The sequence below is a fragment of the Mustela putorius genome, unplaced genomic scaffold (assembly GCF_011764305.1).
Source record: "Mustela putorius furo isolate JIRA1106 unplaced genomic scaffold, ASM1176430v1.1 tig00003896_pilon_pilon_pilon, whole genome shotgun sequence".
Classification (NCBI taxonomy): Eukaryota; Metazoa; Chordata; class Mammalia; order Carnivora; family Mustelidae; genus Mustela; species Mustela putorius.
Window position 1 is genome coordinate 10,760,641 of NW_025422045.1, and position 18,512 is coordinate 10,779,152.

The window sequence follows — 18,512 nt, forward strand, 5'->3', positions numbered from 1 at the left end:
CTTAAATTTCTTTTGACTGTGTAAGCAGAAGCGTATTTCTTTAGTATTCGGAATTACTTAAATACATATTCCTGACAGCAAGGGGTTTCTCTGAAATCTGTGTGTCAGTTTAGAATGATCCTGGGGACACATCTTCAAAATGCCACACAGGAAGCATAAGTTAAAAGAGCCAACACCGTTGTGTGTGTGTGTGTGTGTGTTTAACTCCGAGCATAATTTTCTTCGATGTTGTTTTGAACATTCGTGTTCTATGTCAGACATTGTCCCCATGTTTTTATAATCTTTGTTCCCAGTGATTTTCCTGGCATTGGAAAATACGAACTCTTCTTTTGCAGAATATGCTGCTTAGCAAATCTTCCAGAATAATGTTTAATGTTTAATCCCCTAGAAGCAAAGACTTCTTTCTTAGGAGTTAGACTCTGTCTGCAAGATGTTTCAGAGAAAATGCTTTCCTAGAAGTGTGGACTGTGACCCCTGGAAATCCTAGTGTGCCATTTTGCCATGCTGACTTGCTCTTTCTGCGTTTTGACACCTTGTTTGCCTTTTAGGATATTCTCTGCCTGTGCGACAAAATATTGACGACTTCAACACACTGCAGAATATGCAGCTGGGGAGGCTGTGTGACATCTTAGGTACAGTAAATACTTACACACGAGTGACTCTTTGGAATGTTTATCAGAGGATATGGATAAAAATGTTGAATTTTTGCTTATTGTTTGCCCCTGAAAGGAAGATGTGTGGATTTCTAATCTACTGGCAGGGCAATTAAACATTCTGTTTTAAAGAACAGATTTCTGGTGGCATTGACTTGAATTTTTTTTAAAATGACATTTTTAACTAATTTATTTGGGTGGGGTTTTTTTTCCACATTCTAAGGATTTCTCTCCTATGGCCTCCAATCCTCTTCATTTCCTGACTCCGGCAGTGAGGGAAGCTAATATTTTATTATCTGTGTCAATATTGTCGATTATGTTATCTGGGGAATAAGTGGAAGGTGGTATCAGAAATGAAAAGCATTGTTTTCATTAAAAGACTAAGAGGCATGTGAAGATAGAATTTTTTAAAAGAAGCTCTTATTTAAATGTATATCATCTAATTATTAAAAAATAGAAAGTGCTTATATTTCTTAGAAATATAGACCTCAGGTGGGAGATACAGCCTCATAAAGGTCAGGCTCTGATACTGGCTTGGTCAGTTCTAAATCAGACACCAACGTGGGCCAGGTAAGAACACAGTAATGCCCTGGTTGGTGCTATTTAAGACTAAGGTTCAGGTTAGACTTAACGCAAGGTCGCAAAGGCTAAGCACTAATACTAAATCAGTTTAGAAGGTACGGGCCAGAAATTCAGGGTAAACAAAAACTGGGTTTTTATTAGTTAGCAAATAAGAACTTCTTCGTTTTGCCGAAATATAGCCGCTATGGCCCTTATTTAAGCAAAACAAGGAAGAATTTTAAATTCTCAAATATGACCAACTCAGCTGGCTCCCTGGAATGACATACTTTTACATGATTCATATATATTTCAGCATCATTATTATTTTATAAATGCCATTTGGTAACAAAAATATATCAGTACTAGAAATTTACAGTGTCCTAAAATAATAATAGTGTAATTGCTTTAATCTATTATGTAGGCACTAATTTTGTTTTTCAGCGTTACAAAAAAAATTCTTTTTAATGACTTGAGATTGATTTGTTAGTGCTGAGCTATTTCAACTAAAAACCTGACTGGGTGGAAACCACTGAAGTGCAGCAGAGGGCAGACTTTGCTCTAATTTATTTGAATTAATTTTTTTCTTTAGCTTTTTATATACCCTTCTATATATAGCACAAACCATCACCAAAGAATTTCTTTACAAAAGAGTCTCATTATTAGAAAACACTTGAAAGGATGGAGCTTCTATTTTAGATAATTCAATAATTCAGTCCATGTCTTACCTGCAATGGAAAATTTTGCTAATACGAACATTGCTAAGAGACCATGAACCAAATGCCTATTTTTGGTATGCTGTCTTCATGATAGAGCTATCTGATCCCAAAACCCCTTCAAGGGGAGTAATGGAAGTTTAGAAACAGTAGTTAGAAGGTAGAAAAAGTACTTGCTTGTGAACTTTTTAAGAATATGAAGAAACTAGGAAAATTAGTAATTTTATGTAAGAATAAATGATCATCTCTTTTTTTATTCCATTGATTCCTAATGAAGTGTGTTGACTTTTTGCTTATTCAGGGGAAACAGAATCTGATTAGGTTGGTAAGACCTGTCATTTGGCTATTGGTGGTGAAGTCAGGGTGTCAGGTGGAGACCCCAATGGCTACTAGTATTTTCAATTCCTAGACGAGTTAAGCAAGACGGTGACCATTATTGACTACTGACTAGCAATCAAAGCAATCTTTGTCTTCATATTAATTGCTTTCCAAAATTACCTGTCAATTAATTTTGAACATTGCCAATACACAAGCAAACACTGGACATTTGTGTTAGTGATATGTATTCCTTTGCCAGAAATGCACAGGGAGGGTGAGATTAGCAAAATGATTTGTTGTCACTTGTAACCTATAAATTGCTTCCCAAGAAAAATTCAGTTTTCTTCATCTGTGGAGTCTTTATTTTCATTGTTTGTTTTTATGACTTTTTTTTTTGATACTTAAAAAAATCCCAGTTTGGTTTTTAAAACCGGATAAAGAGCAGATCTAAAAGCCGCACTGAGGTTAATTTAGATTGGTTTTGTCCAGATCTTCACCATTTAACAGGGTTTTTCGCACTTGAGCTTTTCTCTGAAGTAGACATAAATAACACTACCACTAAAAAAACAGACATAATGATTCCTTCAGACAGAGGGCTGTGAGGTTTCCTTAGTTTGGTAAGACCCTAGTATCCTCTTGCAAACACAAGGTTTGGGGTAAATAATATGGTCATTCAGCAACTGAATACAAGTTATTTACTGTCTCCTCAATTAATTTATTTTGAGGTGTATGTGGCAAGTTGATTTCAAAATTAAATAGGAGCTGCTTAGATTTTTACCTTTATGGAGCACCTCCTCTGGGCTCAGCACAGAGCTAGTTCGGACAGAGGACACTGTTTCTCCAAGGGGGAGGATTTCTCCCACAGCCCACTGATCTCACTGATTGTGTGAGATTTTCTACTTCCCAAATCTCTCCATCCTCCCAAACCTCTTCGGTCTACCACCAGGCTTATACTGAGGGGCTCCTGTGTATTCCCTACTGTACCAGGGCCTGGGGGAATACAGGGCAGGGCATACATCTTGTCTTTAAAGAATTTGGAAACACAAGATTAATAGATTTGAAACAGTGGGAAGAAATGACGGAGGCTACTACATCATGTTAAATCTTGGGGGCACTGATAAAAGGAGCCCAAGTGTGGAGGGCAGGGTGTGGAATCACTGTTGGTTCCCCTAGTCAGGGTGGGCCGTGCAGCAGATCCCTACATCTGCACTGTTTAATGAGTACCTACTATGTGCCAGACGTTGAACATCTATAAAGCCAGCCGCTTTATAGATGTTCCTTCTTTTAATACTCTTCAAAACTCTATGACCCAGCTGATTTTCTTCTCAATTTTAGAGATGAAGAACCGATGCTTCGAAAGTTTAAATACAATACTGTGCCCAGCATTCCCAGGTAACAGAGCTGGGATTTAATCAGTCTATATTCTAGGTACTCTTGTCCAACTGAACAGAGGAGTCTTCAAATCCCTTTTCAGCCCCACCTGACCAAGGAAACATTTTATGGCACTTCCTCCCCTGAACATCCCTAATGACCTGTTCCACGTGCTTCCCAGGTCTGCTACTCTCGGCTTGTTTGATGGCTGCTTGTGCACATGAAATGGTCACGCCTCACGGACAGCATCCCGGCTGCTTTGAGTCCTCATTTCTCTTCGTGTCTAGCCAAGTGCTTTGCCCCTACTGATCAACCTGTTATTTTATGAATGAATAAATGACTCCACTGGCTGCTGATTCCCTGTCCCAAGTCCTTAAAATATTAAAACCCGGCAGCCTGGAGTGGGTAATCTCATCTCACTCTCCCATTTGGGCGGGATATTTAATTAGGATTCCTTTCTATGTACATAATAAGGAGTGCATCTCAAGAAGAAAAACAGTTAAATTAAGACAGCGTTTCCTTTAAACCAAGGATCACTAGATGTCCTATTTAAGTAATATACTCCTCTTTGGGAATGGAGCAGGGAAAAGGTTGGTTTCCTGAAATAATCATCGCTATGGTCATAATCAGACCATTTATTTGGACAGGATGTTCCCCGAATTGGCCCTGCCAAGTCCTGGCAGAATAAGAAATTGCAACTTCATCAGCTTTCTAAAGTTAATAGCTCTGTTTTATAATTTACTGAAGTTAATGGGATAAATTTTTAAAGCACTATGCAATTCCCATTGATGTTAATGGTAGTTCTGGGGCTAAATCCCTATGTATTATTTGAAACACACTTCCATAGTACCTCACAGCCCTCCTTCTGAAGGAATCATTGTGTCTATTTTTTTTTTCTTGGTGGTGGTGTCATTTATCTTTTCTTTAGAGAAATGCTAAAATGCAAAAAAGCCAGTTAAATGGTGAAGATCTGAACAAAACCAATCTAAATTAACTTCAGTGTGGCTTTGGATATGGTCTTTATTTTAAACTGTGCAGCATCAATCCAATGCCAGAGTTCAGAATGTCATTTACCTTTATACCAGTAATTAACATTGTGCCTGTTGTTTTTAGATGCCAATGTGAGCGTCATCTACATCTGCTCCCATCAGATGAACGACGAGTTACTGCTGTATTACGATAAACTCCTGAGTCTACAGGCAGCTGTCAAATCAGGGAACCTTGAGGACAGAAGTGACCTGCAGGACAGGTTCAAAATCATCACCCCCGAAGCTATCAACATCTTCCCTGTGAGTTTGTCTTCTAATTACTACGGCTTCAGGGATGCAGTAAAATTAAATTGGAAATTTTATAACTTGCAACGCTCTGGTACACATCAGTGAAATATTATTGCAAGTTTAACAGCTTTACTGATTAGACTACTAGTTGGACTGTAGGAAATAAATATCCCAGTTTAACTCCCAGACTTAGTTGAGCTACTCTTGCCCAGTTTCTCTACAGCTGAAGCTTAATTGCAGTGGCTAGGTGGTGCCATCAAGTAGATGAATTTATAACCTCTCTAGTTCCTTTTCCTTAATTTTGTGTGGAGGACACCGAGACAGAGAAAGGCTGGGCCCACCCATGGTCCCCAAGCTTGTTAGAGACAGGACCTCGACCAGGGTCCCCGTTTTCTGATTTCCACACTGCGATGCTTTGTTACTCCCTAGACTCGTTTCCTCAAGGGAATTTGGACCAATACACCATATCACGGAGTTCATACTAAATGAGGTTCAGATTTTTTTTTTCTAACTTGTACTGATTTTTAATGAATGGGATGAATTCTAAATGGAACTCCATCCCCGCACAAGAGCTTTTGGGAAATTCATGGAGTCACAAGGGCAGTGTTCCAGAGCAAGGCAGTGCAAGAGATAGCGTGAAATGAATTTCTCTGTGTTTCAACAAGAATTGAAACTTTCCATTTTAAACAACCAACATTTTAATACCTAATGGATAGTACAGCTTTGAGGAGACCTTTTTTTTGTATAATTAAGGGTCTGAATTTACTGCTAAAGATAGCTCTCTCCATTCACAAGTGGGATCCACCAAAATCAATACTCTATTTATTGGCAAAGAAACCAACAGCATGCTTTACTATCTCTGTGTCATTGTTACCCATTAACCCTTCGATGCACCTTGTTGTGACAAATCCCTTCCCAAAAAAGGCCTGCCAGGGCTGAGGAGGTTTGCTATAATGTTTCTGCTTTGCTAGTATACTCAATGAATTGTCTTCAGGATTTACTCTCTTCTACCAAGATGAACATTTTATTTTTTCATAACTGGACATCTCAATGTTCCTCCCACCACCCCAGCTCTCTGCCTAGCTCTGTTTCATGGGCACTGGTTGGCTATGGAGGAGGGTGCAGGGGCAGGCTGAACAAGAGAAAAGACAGGGAACAAATAATCACCACTTACTGATGCTCTTAGGAACCTCCCAACGTCCCCCATCAGTGTAAGGATTGCTTGGTGCTTCCTAGCTATCCCCTGGCCTCAGTGGCAGGGTCAGAGCGGACATTAGAAAGCAAGGAAGGAAAAGCGATCATTACCGTGTAGTTAGTTTCCCTATTGTATCCAGCCAGAAACTGGAGCTAATGCCTGGTAGCTGCTGATAAGGAGTTTCTGCACATCTGAAAAGTCCATATACATTGAAGAGGCATGGAATGGGAAAGGGGCACTAATTTGGGAGCAGAAAAGTGAGTGCACAAGCAATATCTATCAAATGCTTAGCACACATTTTTTCACTTGGTCCTCCGCACAATGCCAACAATACAGAAATGACCAATCTCCTTCTATGGCTGAGGAAACCAAGTCTCATTTTCTAGTCCAGAGTTCCTGGTAGAGTCAGAGTATGAACCAAAATCTGTCCAACCCCAGAAGACTACCATGAATTGGAATGACTGCTTTGCTCCTGGATGACCTTGTGGCTTGGGCAGCTCCCTTTACCTTTCTGGTCCTCTGATCTTCATCTATACAATCAGGCGATGGGTCAGGGCATTTCAAAGACACTTCCAGCTCTACACTCCTGCTATCTGAGACAGGTGCCCTGCGGTTCACTCTTGAGCTTCTAAGCAAGAGATGGGTGGTTGGTACTAACAGATACCCTGAGTCACATTCATAGTTAGGTCTGTCTCTTGGTGAGTAGAAATGAGCAGGGAATATTTTAAGTGCTTACTACTTCTCATAGTTTAAATTTAAATTGTTTGAGTAATTAATCACTCATAGGCAATCAACTTTTTAAAATACAAAAATTAAACTCTCACTTGCACATCAGTTCCTGCTCATGTTCAGTTATTGCTTTATTTCCTTTTAATGGGTTACAGAGACTGTATCAGTGCTGATTTTCATTCAAATGGATGGCTTTGAGGAGATTTTTTTTAAAGCGTGCCAAAAATCTGTTAGTACATCTCTCCAATTTACTATACGATGCTTGACTCTGTAATGGTAAAAAGTGCTCTTATAAAGTCATCACGCCCGGTTTTGAACATTCTAATGTTTACTAAGACTTTTTGTCTGAGGTCAAAAAAAAAAATTAGCGGTGATAAATCAAATGTATGTAACAATGTTATGAAACGAGGAACATTTTAGACTTTTGTCATCTGTGCTAATCTGTTGCCTGAATCTAATGATCCCAATTTTCTCTCAATGGTCATACAAGACCTGCGGTCAGTAACATGTCCTGTGCCATCACTCACTCATATTCAAATCTTTACTAAACACATAGCAAACACAATAGTATGGGGCCATCTTGCCTGAAGAACAAGGCAGGCCCACAGATGACTATAAACCAGAGTCCGGCTGCGTGCTCGCCAGCAGAGGAGCCAGAAACCCAGCCTGGCTGGAAGTGGCTCAGAACACTAACATTAGGCTCTATCGCGGCATCTGCCACCCCCTCATCACACCTCATAAACTCACCAGACCTTCACTACTCTGTCTGGAGAATGGGAGAAGTTGCGTTAACCGCAGCAAGAAACTGTGCCAGTACCCGGTTTCAATCCTGCCTCTGCTGTTTGCTGGCTGTGTGACTTTGGGCAAATCACTCGAGCCTCCATTTCTTCACTTCCAAAAGAGGAGTTGTTCACTGGTACAATGTTCTGTGGGTCAAACAAGAGAACAGTATCAGAGGTTTTGGTCTTGTGACCTTGACACTGAGAGCATGGCCACCTCGAAACACTTTTCTAGGTACCCTGTAAAGCCCACTGTGTGACACATATTATGACTCAAGTCCCCAGTTCTCCTCAATATTTAATTTGTTTACCTTTCCTCATTGGAATAATCTGTGGGGCATGGAAAGCGGTGAGATAAACACAGAAAAAAGACGGTAATTAAACAGATGGGAAACACAGACTCAAGAGGTGGTACCAGCCATTGTCTAGTTGAGCCCTGGGTTTCCTAGACATTCTCCGAAGTAGGTGTTGCAAATGGATTTAAATTATGGTAGAAAAGGCATATGGCTTATATCTAAGAGCTTAGACTAGAACACTTGCCCTGGAAGAGGGGCCCCATAGTGTAAACTATTTACATCCTCTTCTCAGAGGGGCTCTGTTTTTTTTGTTTTTTTATCTAATTGGGGGCAAAATACACATAACATAAAATCTACCATTTTAATCATGTTTGGTGCGCAGTTCAGTGGCTTTAAGTATATTCCCACTGTTGTGCAACCATCACATCATCCATTTGCAAAACTTTGTCAACATTTCAAGCAGAATTTCTGTACCCATTAAACAGTAAGCCCAGAAGAGCTCTGGTTTTAAAGGGAAAGTTATTTCAGTGATAGAAAGACCCTAGAGACTTCTGGTCAATGCATTATTTGAATATGGGGCTTGAGGCTCAGAAAGGTCGAGTTTTCTAAATCACCTTGCAAGTTACAAATTCAGGCGGGACTGAAACCCAGGGGCTTTCCTCGTTCTCTTTCTCCCCTGCTTATCATTACACCTTCTAACAATTTGCAAACTGGTGCTGCTAACATTCCCGGAAACAGTTGCTTAGCATTTCTCTGCATTTTTATGCCATGTTCAGTAGATAATTTTGATCAGAATTGGGGAAGTAGGTGCAAGTCTACAAAATCCCTTAACTCCCTTAAGACACTGGCATCTTGCATTATATAATTTGCACAGTATTTTTTTTTAAGATTTTATTTATTTATTTAACAGAGATCACAAGTAGGCAGAGAAGCAGGCAGAGAGAGAGGAGGAAGCAGGCTCCCTGATGAGCAGAAAGCCTGATGCAGGGCTCGATCCCAGGACCCTGAGATCATGACCCAGGCCAAAGGCAGAGGCTTAACCCACTGAGCCACCCAGGCCCCACCCAGCCCCACCTTAATGACTTTATTTTAAAAAAGAGAGTTTTTCTCCATAACAATAATTACTACCATTTATTGAATATCAACTCAATGCCATGCATTATAAAAGGTGCAGTGTATTCATGATCTTATTTTATCCTTAGAGCAAGCCAACAAATAGGTATTTTTATTTCCATTTAACAGATGGAGAAACTGGGGCATTCTGGGTGGCTCAGTCAGTTGAGCATCCGACTTTTGGTTTCTGCTCAGGTCATGATCTCATGGGTCTTAAGATGGAGACCCGACATGATCCCAGCGTCCTGGGATCGAGTCCCACATCGGGCTCCTTGCTCCGCAGGGAGCCTGCTTCTCCCTCTGACTCTGCCTTCCACTCTGTCTGCCTGTGCTCGCTTTCGCTTGCGCTCTCTCTCTGACAAATAAATAAATAAAAAATCTTTAAAAAAAAAAAAAAAAAAAGATGGAGACCCGAATCTGGCTCCCCACTCAGCAGGGAGTCTGCCCGGGGATTCTCTCCCTTTGCTCCTCCCCCAACTTGCTCTCAATCTCTCTCTAAGATAAAATAAATATATCTTTTTAAATATATATATTTTTTAAAAACAGTTGGAGAAACGGAGGCAGAGGGAGTATAAATCGCTTGCCCAAGTTCAGGAAGCTTAAAAGTGACAGAGCTGGATTCTAAGCCAGAACTCCCAAGTCCCCAGCACTTTCTCATGTGCCGTGATGCCCTCCTCTCTAGAGGAAATGAGCAGTCTTGGGTTCTCATATTCCATTCTTGGCTAATGTCTTTCGTATGCACATCCTCACCTGACTAAATCCTCCCTATCCTTCAAAATTCATCTTGACCCCAACCTATAATTTCATAATAATAATATGAAATAACATTCATTAAGTGCTTATTATGTAAGTGCTTTTCATGAATTATCTCATTGAATCCCTGCAGCATCCCTATGAGTTGGGTATTATTGTTATACTCATTTTACAGATGAGGAAACTGAGGTCCAAGGAGAATTAGTAATTTGCCTTTTCTGCTGTCCCCACCAGCACATGGCCTCTGCCTCCCTCCTCCATGCCTCTGAGCCCTCTGTAACTTTTTATGGCCCTTCTCGACCTTGTATTAGTTATCCATTGACTGAACTCACTTGTGTCCCCACTCCTAAAAGGCAGAGACATGCTTTACTGGTTTCGGTGTGTGCTGACCAGGCGGCTCTGTCCTCTGCCCCTCCTAGATGTGCCAGAATTCTTTATTTCAATTGAATGAGCAGTCACATGTATTATTGAGCAAGGTCTAAACTTTCAAAAATAGAGAGTTTTCCTTTGAAAAATAAATTTACGTCTCACTGAAATTTTCAAATATTTTCTATCCATGAATCCTGTCCAGAGTGTTGCCTAAAAACCAAAATAATCATTATAAAAGTACGTATTTTCTAAAGTGGACTTGGTGGTAGAACTTTGGAAAAAGAGTATCTGGGTGCCCTTTGCCTACCCAGTCACTTAAAGAGTAGCCAGATTAGGAATCCCGCAGAGTGAAGCATACTGTAAGGCTTTTTTCTTCATTTTTTGTATTGATTTTCCAGACGCGTTAGTATTAAACCATGCCAGAAGTGTTGCAGAGATGAATCACTATTATCCAAAGGCCGCCAGCCTCTTTTCCTTCTGACAGAAGGATAATTCCACGTGGATCAAATAAATACAGATGTGTAGTAATTAGTTCTATTCCCAGTGAGCCCATTTCCAATGCACTAAAGATGTGAGCGATTATGGAACCTCACCCCAACAGCTTTTATCAATTTAAACTGCTAAACAACAGGATAGGTCACAACCCAGCCTGCTATTAATAATGCATTTATTGTGTGCAACATTATAAATTGGGCATATGGACTAGAAAAAGAACACCTTTTAACAAGAATGATACGGTCTCCCCCCAGAAGCATCATATGTGCCTGGCCACTTACCTGATGTACAGTCCCAAGGCGATCAAAAGAATAAAAAATCTCATCCAAGGAAAAGAGGCCTACATTGTCAGTGGGCTCCTGCACAGAGATGACTTGGCTGTGGCAGATATGTTAAACATACCCATCCTGGGTCCGGAGCCTGAAATAGCTCACCTTTACAGTAGCAAGTCTGGAAGCAAATGGGTCTTTGAGAGCGCCAATGTGCCCGTCCCTCCTGGAGTATATGGCATCTGTCATCACCAACAGGTATGCGGGGTGGACGAGGGAGGCTCTTCTCAAATATGGCACACCCTCTTGACCTTGTGGGAACTTCAGGTCTTCTGGAGCCAGCCCTAACCCAATGAGGAATACATGGAATGCTTAAGTTATTTGATGGGATCTGCGTTAGGTCTTCGTGTTTCAAAGTATCTTCCTCTTGACCTTGCAGAAATTGTGGGAATTACTCAACATATTTATTCATTTAGGTTAAGCCAATGAAGGCCCTGTCGATGTACTAATTTGCTCTCAGTATTTATCACCTTAACATGGATTAATTGATAATCATATTAGCTAGCCAGTCATTTAGGAGGACTTAAGAAATGCAAGAGTCAGTTTGGGTGAAAAGGATCAGGTTTGGAAAGGTGAGCCTTTCTGCCGAATCAGGTTGCTGAGGTCCTACAGCCGAGGGCTGCACACATCCTTGGCCCTGTAAAACAATCCTTTGGCTCCTCAGGAAAGGGCCATAAAGGGAGTAGGGGAAAAATCCCAGGAAGAGGACAGGAAACAGATCTGGAATAAAACTACCTGCACCTGTGTCTTTGCTTTGCACCAGATCCAAATTCCTTCGGCAGACAGGTAGGATCCTAACTATTTAGAGAACTATAATATTAGTCACTAGAAATGATCCTGGAGTCAGCTCTGGCATGTGTTCTCCCATTTAACCTCTACCTTTTTTTTACAAGAAAGAAATAGAAGGACAAATGGGTGTGAACATTCCCTAACCTCTGTTTCAGTACATCTCTTGACCATCACTCCCAGCCAGTCACAGTTACCGCAGGCACCCAGTTCTCGGGAACCTAAAGAACGGTGTGTAATGAAGCGGTGTGTGAGGGATGATCCTTAAAGATCCTCCTCCTTCCCTCAGTCGCTTGATCACAACATTCCGAATGTCATAGCTGCCGAGCTTCCCAAATTAAGGCTTTCAACAAATTGTACTTCTCAGAGACTAGTCTGAAGGTATTGTTAACTTATTAAATTGCCCTAAAATTGTCTTGCTAGAGTGTACTTGGGCAATACGTGGGCTCATGAAGGAAGTAGCTCTTGAAGATGACAGAGTGTGGAAAAAGCCAGCACAGGCCATTGTAATGAGTGAGACAGAGGCTCCCCGTGAGCTGGTGTGCCCCACTGTTGACCGCCATTATTCTCCACTGGAATTGGAAGGTAAAAAGGGGATTACTCGACTCTGCTTCCCAGTGGAATACTCAGCTGAGAGATTGGAGACAAGTGAAATGCACTTTCAAACTATAATTTTACATATGTCCATTACACGAAACCACCTTCAAAACTTTAAAACGAATGTGCAAAATTTATAGGAAGTCTTGCTTTCACCTTGACTTGATGAGAACTTGGGCCATCTTTGCTAGGAAGTGTTTTAGAACTATATACAGTTCATTGTGGAAAGCAGTAACACCTCCCTCTCATGCTGGTATTCAGAAGCAGGAAAACCTCCTGTAAACAACTCGGATTTGAGGGACGTCATTTAACCTATGGCATGTGCAAATTGTATCACGATAAACCAAGTCATCACTGACTTCCCCTCCACTTGTTTGAAAACATACATCTGAGGTCATCAAGAATGAAAGTACTCCATTAAGATTTTTCCAGATAGTGACTGCCCTACCGAATCTGAGTGTGTCAGCGTTTTGAATTTTCAGATGGTGATGAATCAATAACACTGACTTTTTACCGATGTGCATCATAAACTTAAAGCCGGTGAAAGAAAGCTGTGATTATTTTAATTTAGGTGAATAAATATTCCAGACTATCAGCTGGATTTTAGCAGCCCATGTTTTTCTACTTCTGCTCTATACCAGCGTAAATTAAATGGCAATTAAAAAATATATTACCTCTTTTGAACAGATAGACTCAAATAGAAAATTGATAAATGTTTGGAAATAGCGTAAAGTCGTTTGGTTTATGATTAAGTAATTTATTTGTTTGTTTTTTAAATCTAGCATGAGCCCAGTGAGCATTTCCTCTTTTGATCCATAAAGTAACCATGCAAGCTCTCTTTCTGACATGTGCTCCATATAAAATATCGACAGCTTCGGTTAAATAATCAAAACTGGCGATGCTATTTTAAAAGCACTGTTCAATTTTCACTTAAAGATAGCACATAATTCTTTCCAGTGGTGCAGTCTTTACAATACTATTGATCCTCTTCATTACTGTAGGGGATCCATCAACAGACACCCATTTATAGGATTCTCAGCAGCAACAAATAATAGGATTTGGAAGAAACAGATAATAATTCTGTTAGTAGTTGAAACCTCCAAATATGCAATATATCTGAACATACAATGAAAAAGTCTATGGCTACGAAAGCTGTGAAGACCAGGACACTAAAAAGCCTGGAACACCTTTCCTTAATGTTAGCAAGAGAATTTCAACAGATATTAAGAGCCAGAGACCATTTCTACTTCTGCAAAGTGTGATCATGATACAGCAAAGTATGATTAAATATAGAATCTGAGGGTGCCTCTGTGGCTCAGTCGTTAAGTGTCTGCCTTTGGCTGAGGTCATGATGTCAGGGTCCTGGGATCGAGATCCGCATCAGGTTCCCTGCTCAACAGGAAGCCTACTTCTGACTCGCCCTGCTTATGTTCCCTCTCTCGCTGTGTCTCTCTCAGTCAAATAAATAAAATCTTTTTAAATAAATAAATAATCTGTCTTCCCAACACATTAGAGAAAGAAGGGATGTAACTTTGAAAGGCACATTACAAAACCTTCCTAGGCTATGCTTATAGCCATATGGTATGCAGACAAGAGTACTTGTCATTTAAACACCAAATTATCTGCAGACACTACTTGATAATTAGGGAGCTAAGACAATCCCATTTCCACCCTAATTGAATACCCCATGGTTGCATGGGGCTTCCGGGGATCCCAAGTACACCCATTTTGATATCACTTCCATACTGCTGTGTAGTGTAACACCCCCAGGAAGATTTGCTGAAAAGACACAACGCAGGAGAACAGATTGTGTCCTTACTCAAAATAATTTTAATCTGCTAGCTCTAGACTTCAGCAGAACTGCAGACTCGAGTCCTTTCACACTCCTTGGTTAAAAAAAACCCAAAATTTAAAAATCTGTTCGGTGAGCAAATCATCCAAAGACAAGAGAATAAGAGCATCACAGAGACCTCCCCAAGTACAGAGGACCATAAAGAGAGCTCAGAAGAGAGAATGCTTAGTACTGTTTTGTTTCTTTATGGCTAATACAGACCAGAACATCTGACGGGGAGACAAGACAAAAAATCATTCTGTGATCTAATGGGTTGTTTTTCTCCAAGGCTCTACAAGTAGAGTATTATTTATAATCAAGTAATCTGGGCTATAGACTTTTGCCTGATTCAAATTTATCCGAAGTGGCTTAATTGACTACAAGGAAAATTGCTTCTCTTGCTCCTCTTCTGACTTCTTTGTCCACCTCACCCTCCTCCAGCACCTCTCTGTGAACTGAGGTAGGCAGCATGGTGGAGAGCAGGGGAACACAGGTGCTGGAATCAGAGCACCCTGGGTGGAGTCTCTGCTTTTCAACTTAACACCAGGTGATTGGGGATTGTGGGCAAGTCATTTAACTTAACTGAGTCTCCGGGCACCTGGGTGGTTCAGTCAGTTAAGCTCAGGTTAGGATCCCAGGGTCCTGGGATTGAGCCCCACCTCTCGCTTCCTGCTGAGCAAGGAGTCTGCTTCTCCCTCTCCCTCCTCTTCTGCTCCTCCTCTCTTTCTCTCTCACTCTCTCAAATAAATAAAATGTTTTTAAAAAATAACACATCAGGGGCGCCTGGGTGGCTCAGTGGGTTAAGCTGCTGCCTTCGGCTCAGGTCATGATCTCAGGGTCCTGGGATCGAGTCCCACATCGGGCTCTTTGCTCAGCAGGGAGCCTGCTTCCTCCTCTCTCTCTCTCTGCCTGCCGTGATCTCTCTCTGTCAAATAAATAAATAAATAAAATCTTTAAAAAAAATAAATAACACATCAGCTGAAACTCAATTATTCATATACAAAATGGAACTAATAGTGATGCCTGCTTCATTTTTGAGCATTCCAACATAAAATTCATGAAAAGAGCCTAGCCAAATGCCGGGCTCCTATGGAGAGTTCAGTAGAGTTAAATGTTGGCCATCATTGTCATAGTAAAGCTTCAACTTCTACCCCTTCCATTCCCATGGGATTGAGCCCAGTTCTTGAGGAAATACTGTCTCAATTAAAAAATAGTTGTTTTTCATGAATGTTTTATCTCGTTTATCTGTCTTGTTCACATAATACTTACGAAATACTTGGCCAACTGACCAAACAAATGCATTTCATGTACGCTAATGAAGAAACAATTAAACCTTTATAGGTTATAGCATTTAGAAACTCAGCAAAGCTCCAAACAGTTAAAGTTCTCAAGACTATAACTCATTATGGACTTGAAACTATTAAAAAAAAAAAAAAAGCATTTGAAAAATCAGTAAGTAAACACATAATGCTCTAGGGGTACCTGGGTGGCTCAGTCAGTTAAGTGTCTGCCTTTGGGTCTGGTCAGGATCTCAGGGTCCTGGGATTGAGTCCCGTGTGGGGCTCTCTGCTCAGCAAGGAGCTTGCTTCTCCCTCTGCCCCTCACCCAGTTTATGCTCACTCTCTCTCCCTCTCTCTCCTTTGGTCCTAGTGGTTAGTGATTTCTTCACATCATATATATATCACTTACAACTTCTAATCTGTCTTAATATTTAGAAGATAACCAAATGAAGAGACCATTTGAATACACCTGAATACAACTAAGTTCATACAATAAGAACGAATCAGAAAACGAGCCATATTAAATATTGCTATGTATTGGGCCCCACAGATGCTAGAACAGCTAGGTCAGCTGGTCATAGATCACCTGGAAATTCAACGATGGCTCTTTAAAATGGACTATGAGTTTGGAGGAAACGGGACTGCCTTTTGTGACGTTGCTTCTCATCTACAGTGCTACAAGTGGTTCCTACAGGAGAAGAGCAGATATGGCCGTGAGAACTGGAGGAAGAAATGGGCACAGGTGAGTTCAATGTTGACATAAGCCCATGGTGTTTGTGAGCAGTTAGGAGATGGTGCAAAAGGCTCAGCTGGGAGGTGAGAGCACTTTCTTCTAGACTCAGCTGCATCACCTGTCAGCAGTGAGATGTTAGGCGTGTCAATTTAGGCATGTCAATTTTGACTTTCTTAGGCCTTAGTCTTCATATATAAAGTGAATGGGCTTGATCAAGCTACTTGAATATTATTTCTCATATATTTTTAAAAATTTTTTAAATTTGAGTTAGCATTGCCACACAATGTTACATTAGTTTCAGGTGTACAAACGGTACTCTCCACATTTTGCAGTACTCACGACAAGCGTCGCCACCATACAGCACTACGACAACACCACTGACTACATTCCCTATGCTGTTACTTTCATCCCTATGACTTATTCATTCCAGTTATCTTCATAACTGGAAGCCTGTATGATTAGGTTATTTTAAATGTCCCTTTTTGGGCCCTAAAAGTCTTCAAGTTGATTATGGTAATTGGGAAGTATTTTTTTTTTTTACCATATTCAAATAGCATTACAAATCTCATCTTTTGGTCTAAGTGGGTCTCGATCATCTGCTTCTAATGAGTGTTGCTATTAAGCTAGCTGTGTTTTATTATGAGAGACAAGTTCTAGTAGTGAATGGTTGTCACCTGGAAGCTAATGTATAAAAGCATTCTGTCAGCAGTCATATGTTTCTGAAGACAGTTCAAGGAAATTTATGTAACCGCTGGTCCCTATGAGATGTTGAGAAAATAATACATCTCAGCCAGAAAATCTCCCAGCAAAAGCTAAGTAATAGGGAAGAAGCCTTAGCATATGAGAGGATGTGTATAGGTTTTTCCATGTATACTGGTGAAGGATGCATTGTACAACTTCTTGGCCTGTTCCAAACGTACTTAATAATTAAAGTAACTTTAATGGCTTTGTATATCACTTAAACACACCATTTTTAAAGCTGCCTCACTTTACATCCAGAGAACTAGACCTCCCTGACTTTTCTGAATGTCAGATCTCTGTTTTGGCTAATACTAATGAATGCAAAACTGATGAGGAAAATCTGGGTGCAAATTCCCTTAACCGATTCCTTCCCTGCCAATGCACATAGCAGTGGGCTGGGCAATGAGTTTATCTGCTTTGAGCATCCCACTACAACAGTATGTGAATAAAGACACAAGTGATGGAAAGGGAGGGGCGCACAAGAGAGAACTACATTATTCTTATGGAAGTGAAATGACGAATAAATCTAGAGAGCAGTCAGAAGTGAGAGTTCCCTTTGACAAATGTTACTGTTCTCCCCATGATCTATTCCAGGCTTTTCTTCCTCCTCCATCAGTGGATGGACTAAACGCACAACCTGTCATGGCCAGCTTTTTACATATTATTTAAGGGATACCAAAGTGAATTACTCTTCTAGAAAAAAAATAAAACAAAGAAAATGTATTTAATTTTGAAGCCCATAGAGATTTTTCATGTGTTCTTGTTAAACTGGATTTTATTTCATATTGTGTATTTATTTCAATTTTCTTTTTAAAGCAAAACTGCTGAGATGAAACTATGAAAATAAGACTTTTTTATTAAAAAAAAATCAAAATGATAGTGTGCAAGGTATTTTTCTCACTATTTTCAGCTAACAATTTTTAAAGAATTCCCTGATACTAGACTATGATAAATTTAAAATGTTTGGCTTTAAGTTTAAAAATATATGGAATAATGACATACGGCTGAATTGCACTTAAAAGCTTGACTACACGTTATTTAATTTCAATTACTTTAAACTACACCATTTTAAATTGTCACCAAATACATTTGGCATTAGCGCTAATAGTATTAAATGTGAAACTCTTGAATAATTAATTATCTATGTCATTTTTTTAACTTAACAAGGAAAAAATAATTGCTCAGAAATCTGTTTAATACTGTGAGGGACGGTGCTTAGCCAGGATATAGTTGGAAGCCAAAAATAAAAATAAAAAGTGAAGTGGTTCGGAAGAGAATTTTGGGGGCGGGGGGGTAAGAGACTATTGACATTCTTTTGCCTTCAAAGTGAAATTGTAATCAGAGCAGAAGTGAAGTGCCATCTCCATTGAGTGCAGCTACTGAGAATTTAGGATTAGAATTATCCTTTGTTCTGGAAGACCATGGTAATGGTGCACATTTAGACATCAAAGCATTACTTTATGAGTACAGGCATGTTTTAATGTCCTATTACAGTTGGTAGACCTGTTTCTTTTGATAATGAAGATGTTGTGTCATCAAGCCTAGCCTGGCACATACAAAACATATGCTGGCAGGTTATTAAAAATTTCAGCT

At 40.1% G+C, this 18,512-nt stretch overlaps 1 protein-coding gene across 9 annotated transcripts in view; it reads left to right on the forward strand.

Moving 5' to 3' along the window:
- Window positions 1–18,512, forward strand: part of IQCH (IQ motif containing H) — a 191,616-nt gene that overhangs the window by 100,826 nt on the left and 72,278 nt on the right. For 8 of the 9 annotated variants that reach the window (XM_045067600.1, XM_004758619.3, XM_045067601.1 and 5 more), the window contains 4 exons: window positions 549–632; window positions 4,730–4,905; window positions 10,877–11,149; window positions 15,996–16,187. In XM_045067600.1, coding sequence (XP_044923535.1) covers window positions 549–632; window positions 4,730–4,905; window positions 10,877–11,149; window positions 15,996–16,187 — 725 coding nt within the window. The remainder of the gene's footprint in view (window positions 1–548; window positions 633–4,729; window positions 4,906–10,876; window positions 11,150–15,995; window positions 16,188–18,512) is intronic. The other variant, XM_013059473.2, reaches the window with a different exon arrangement.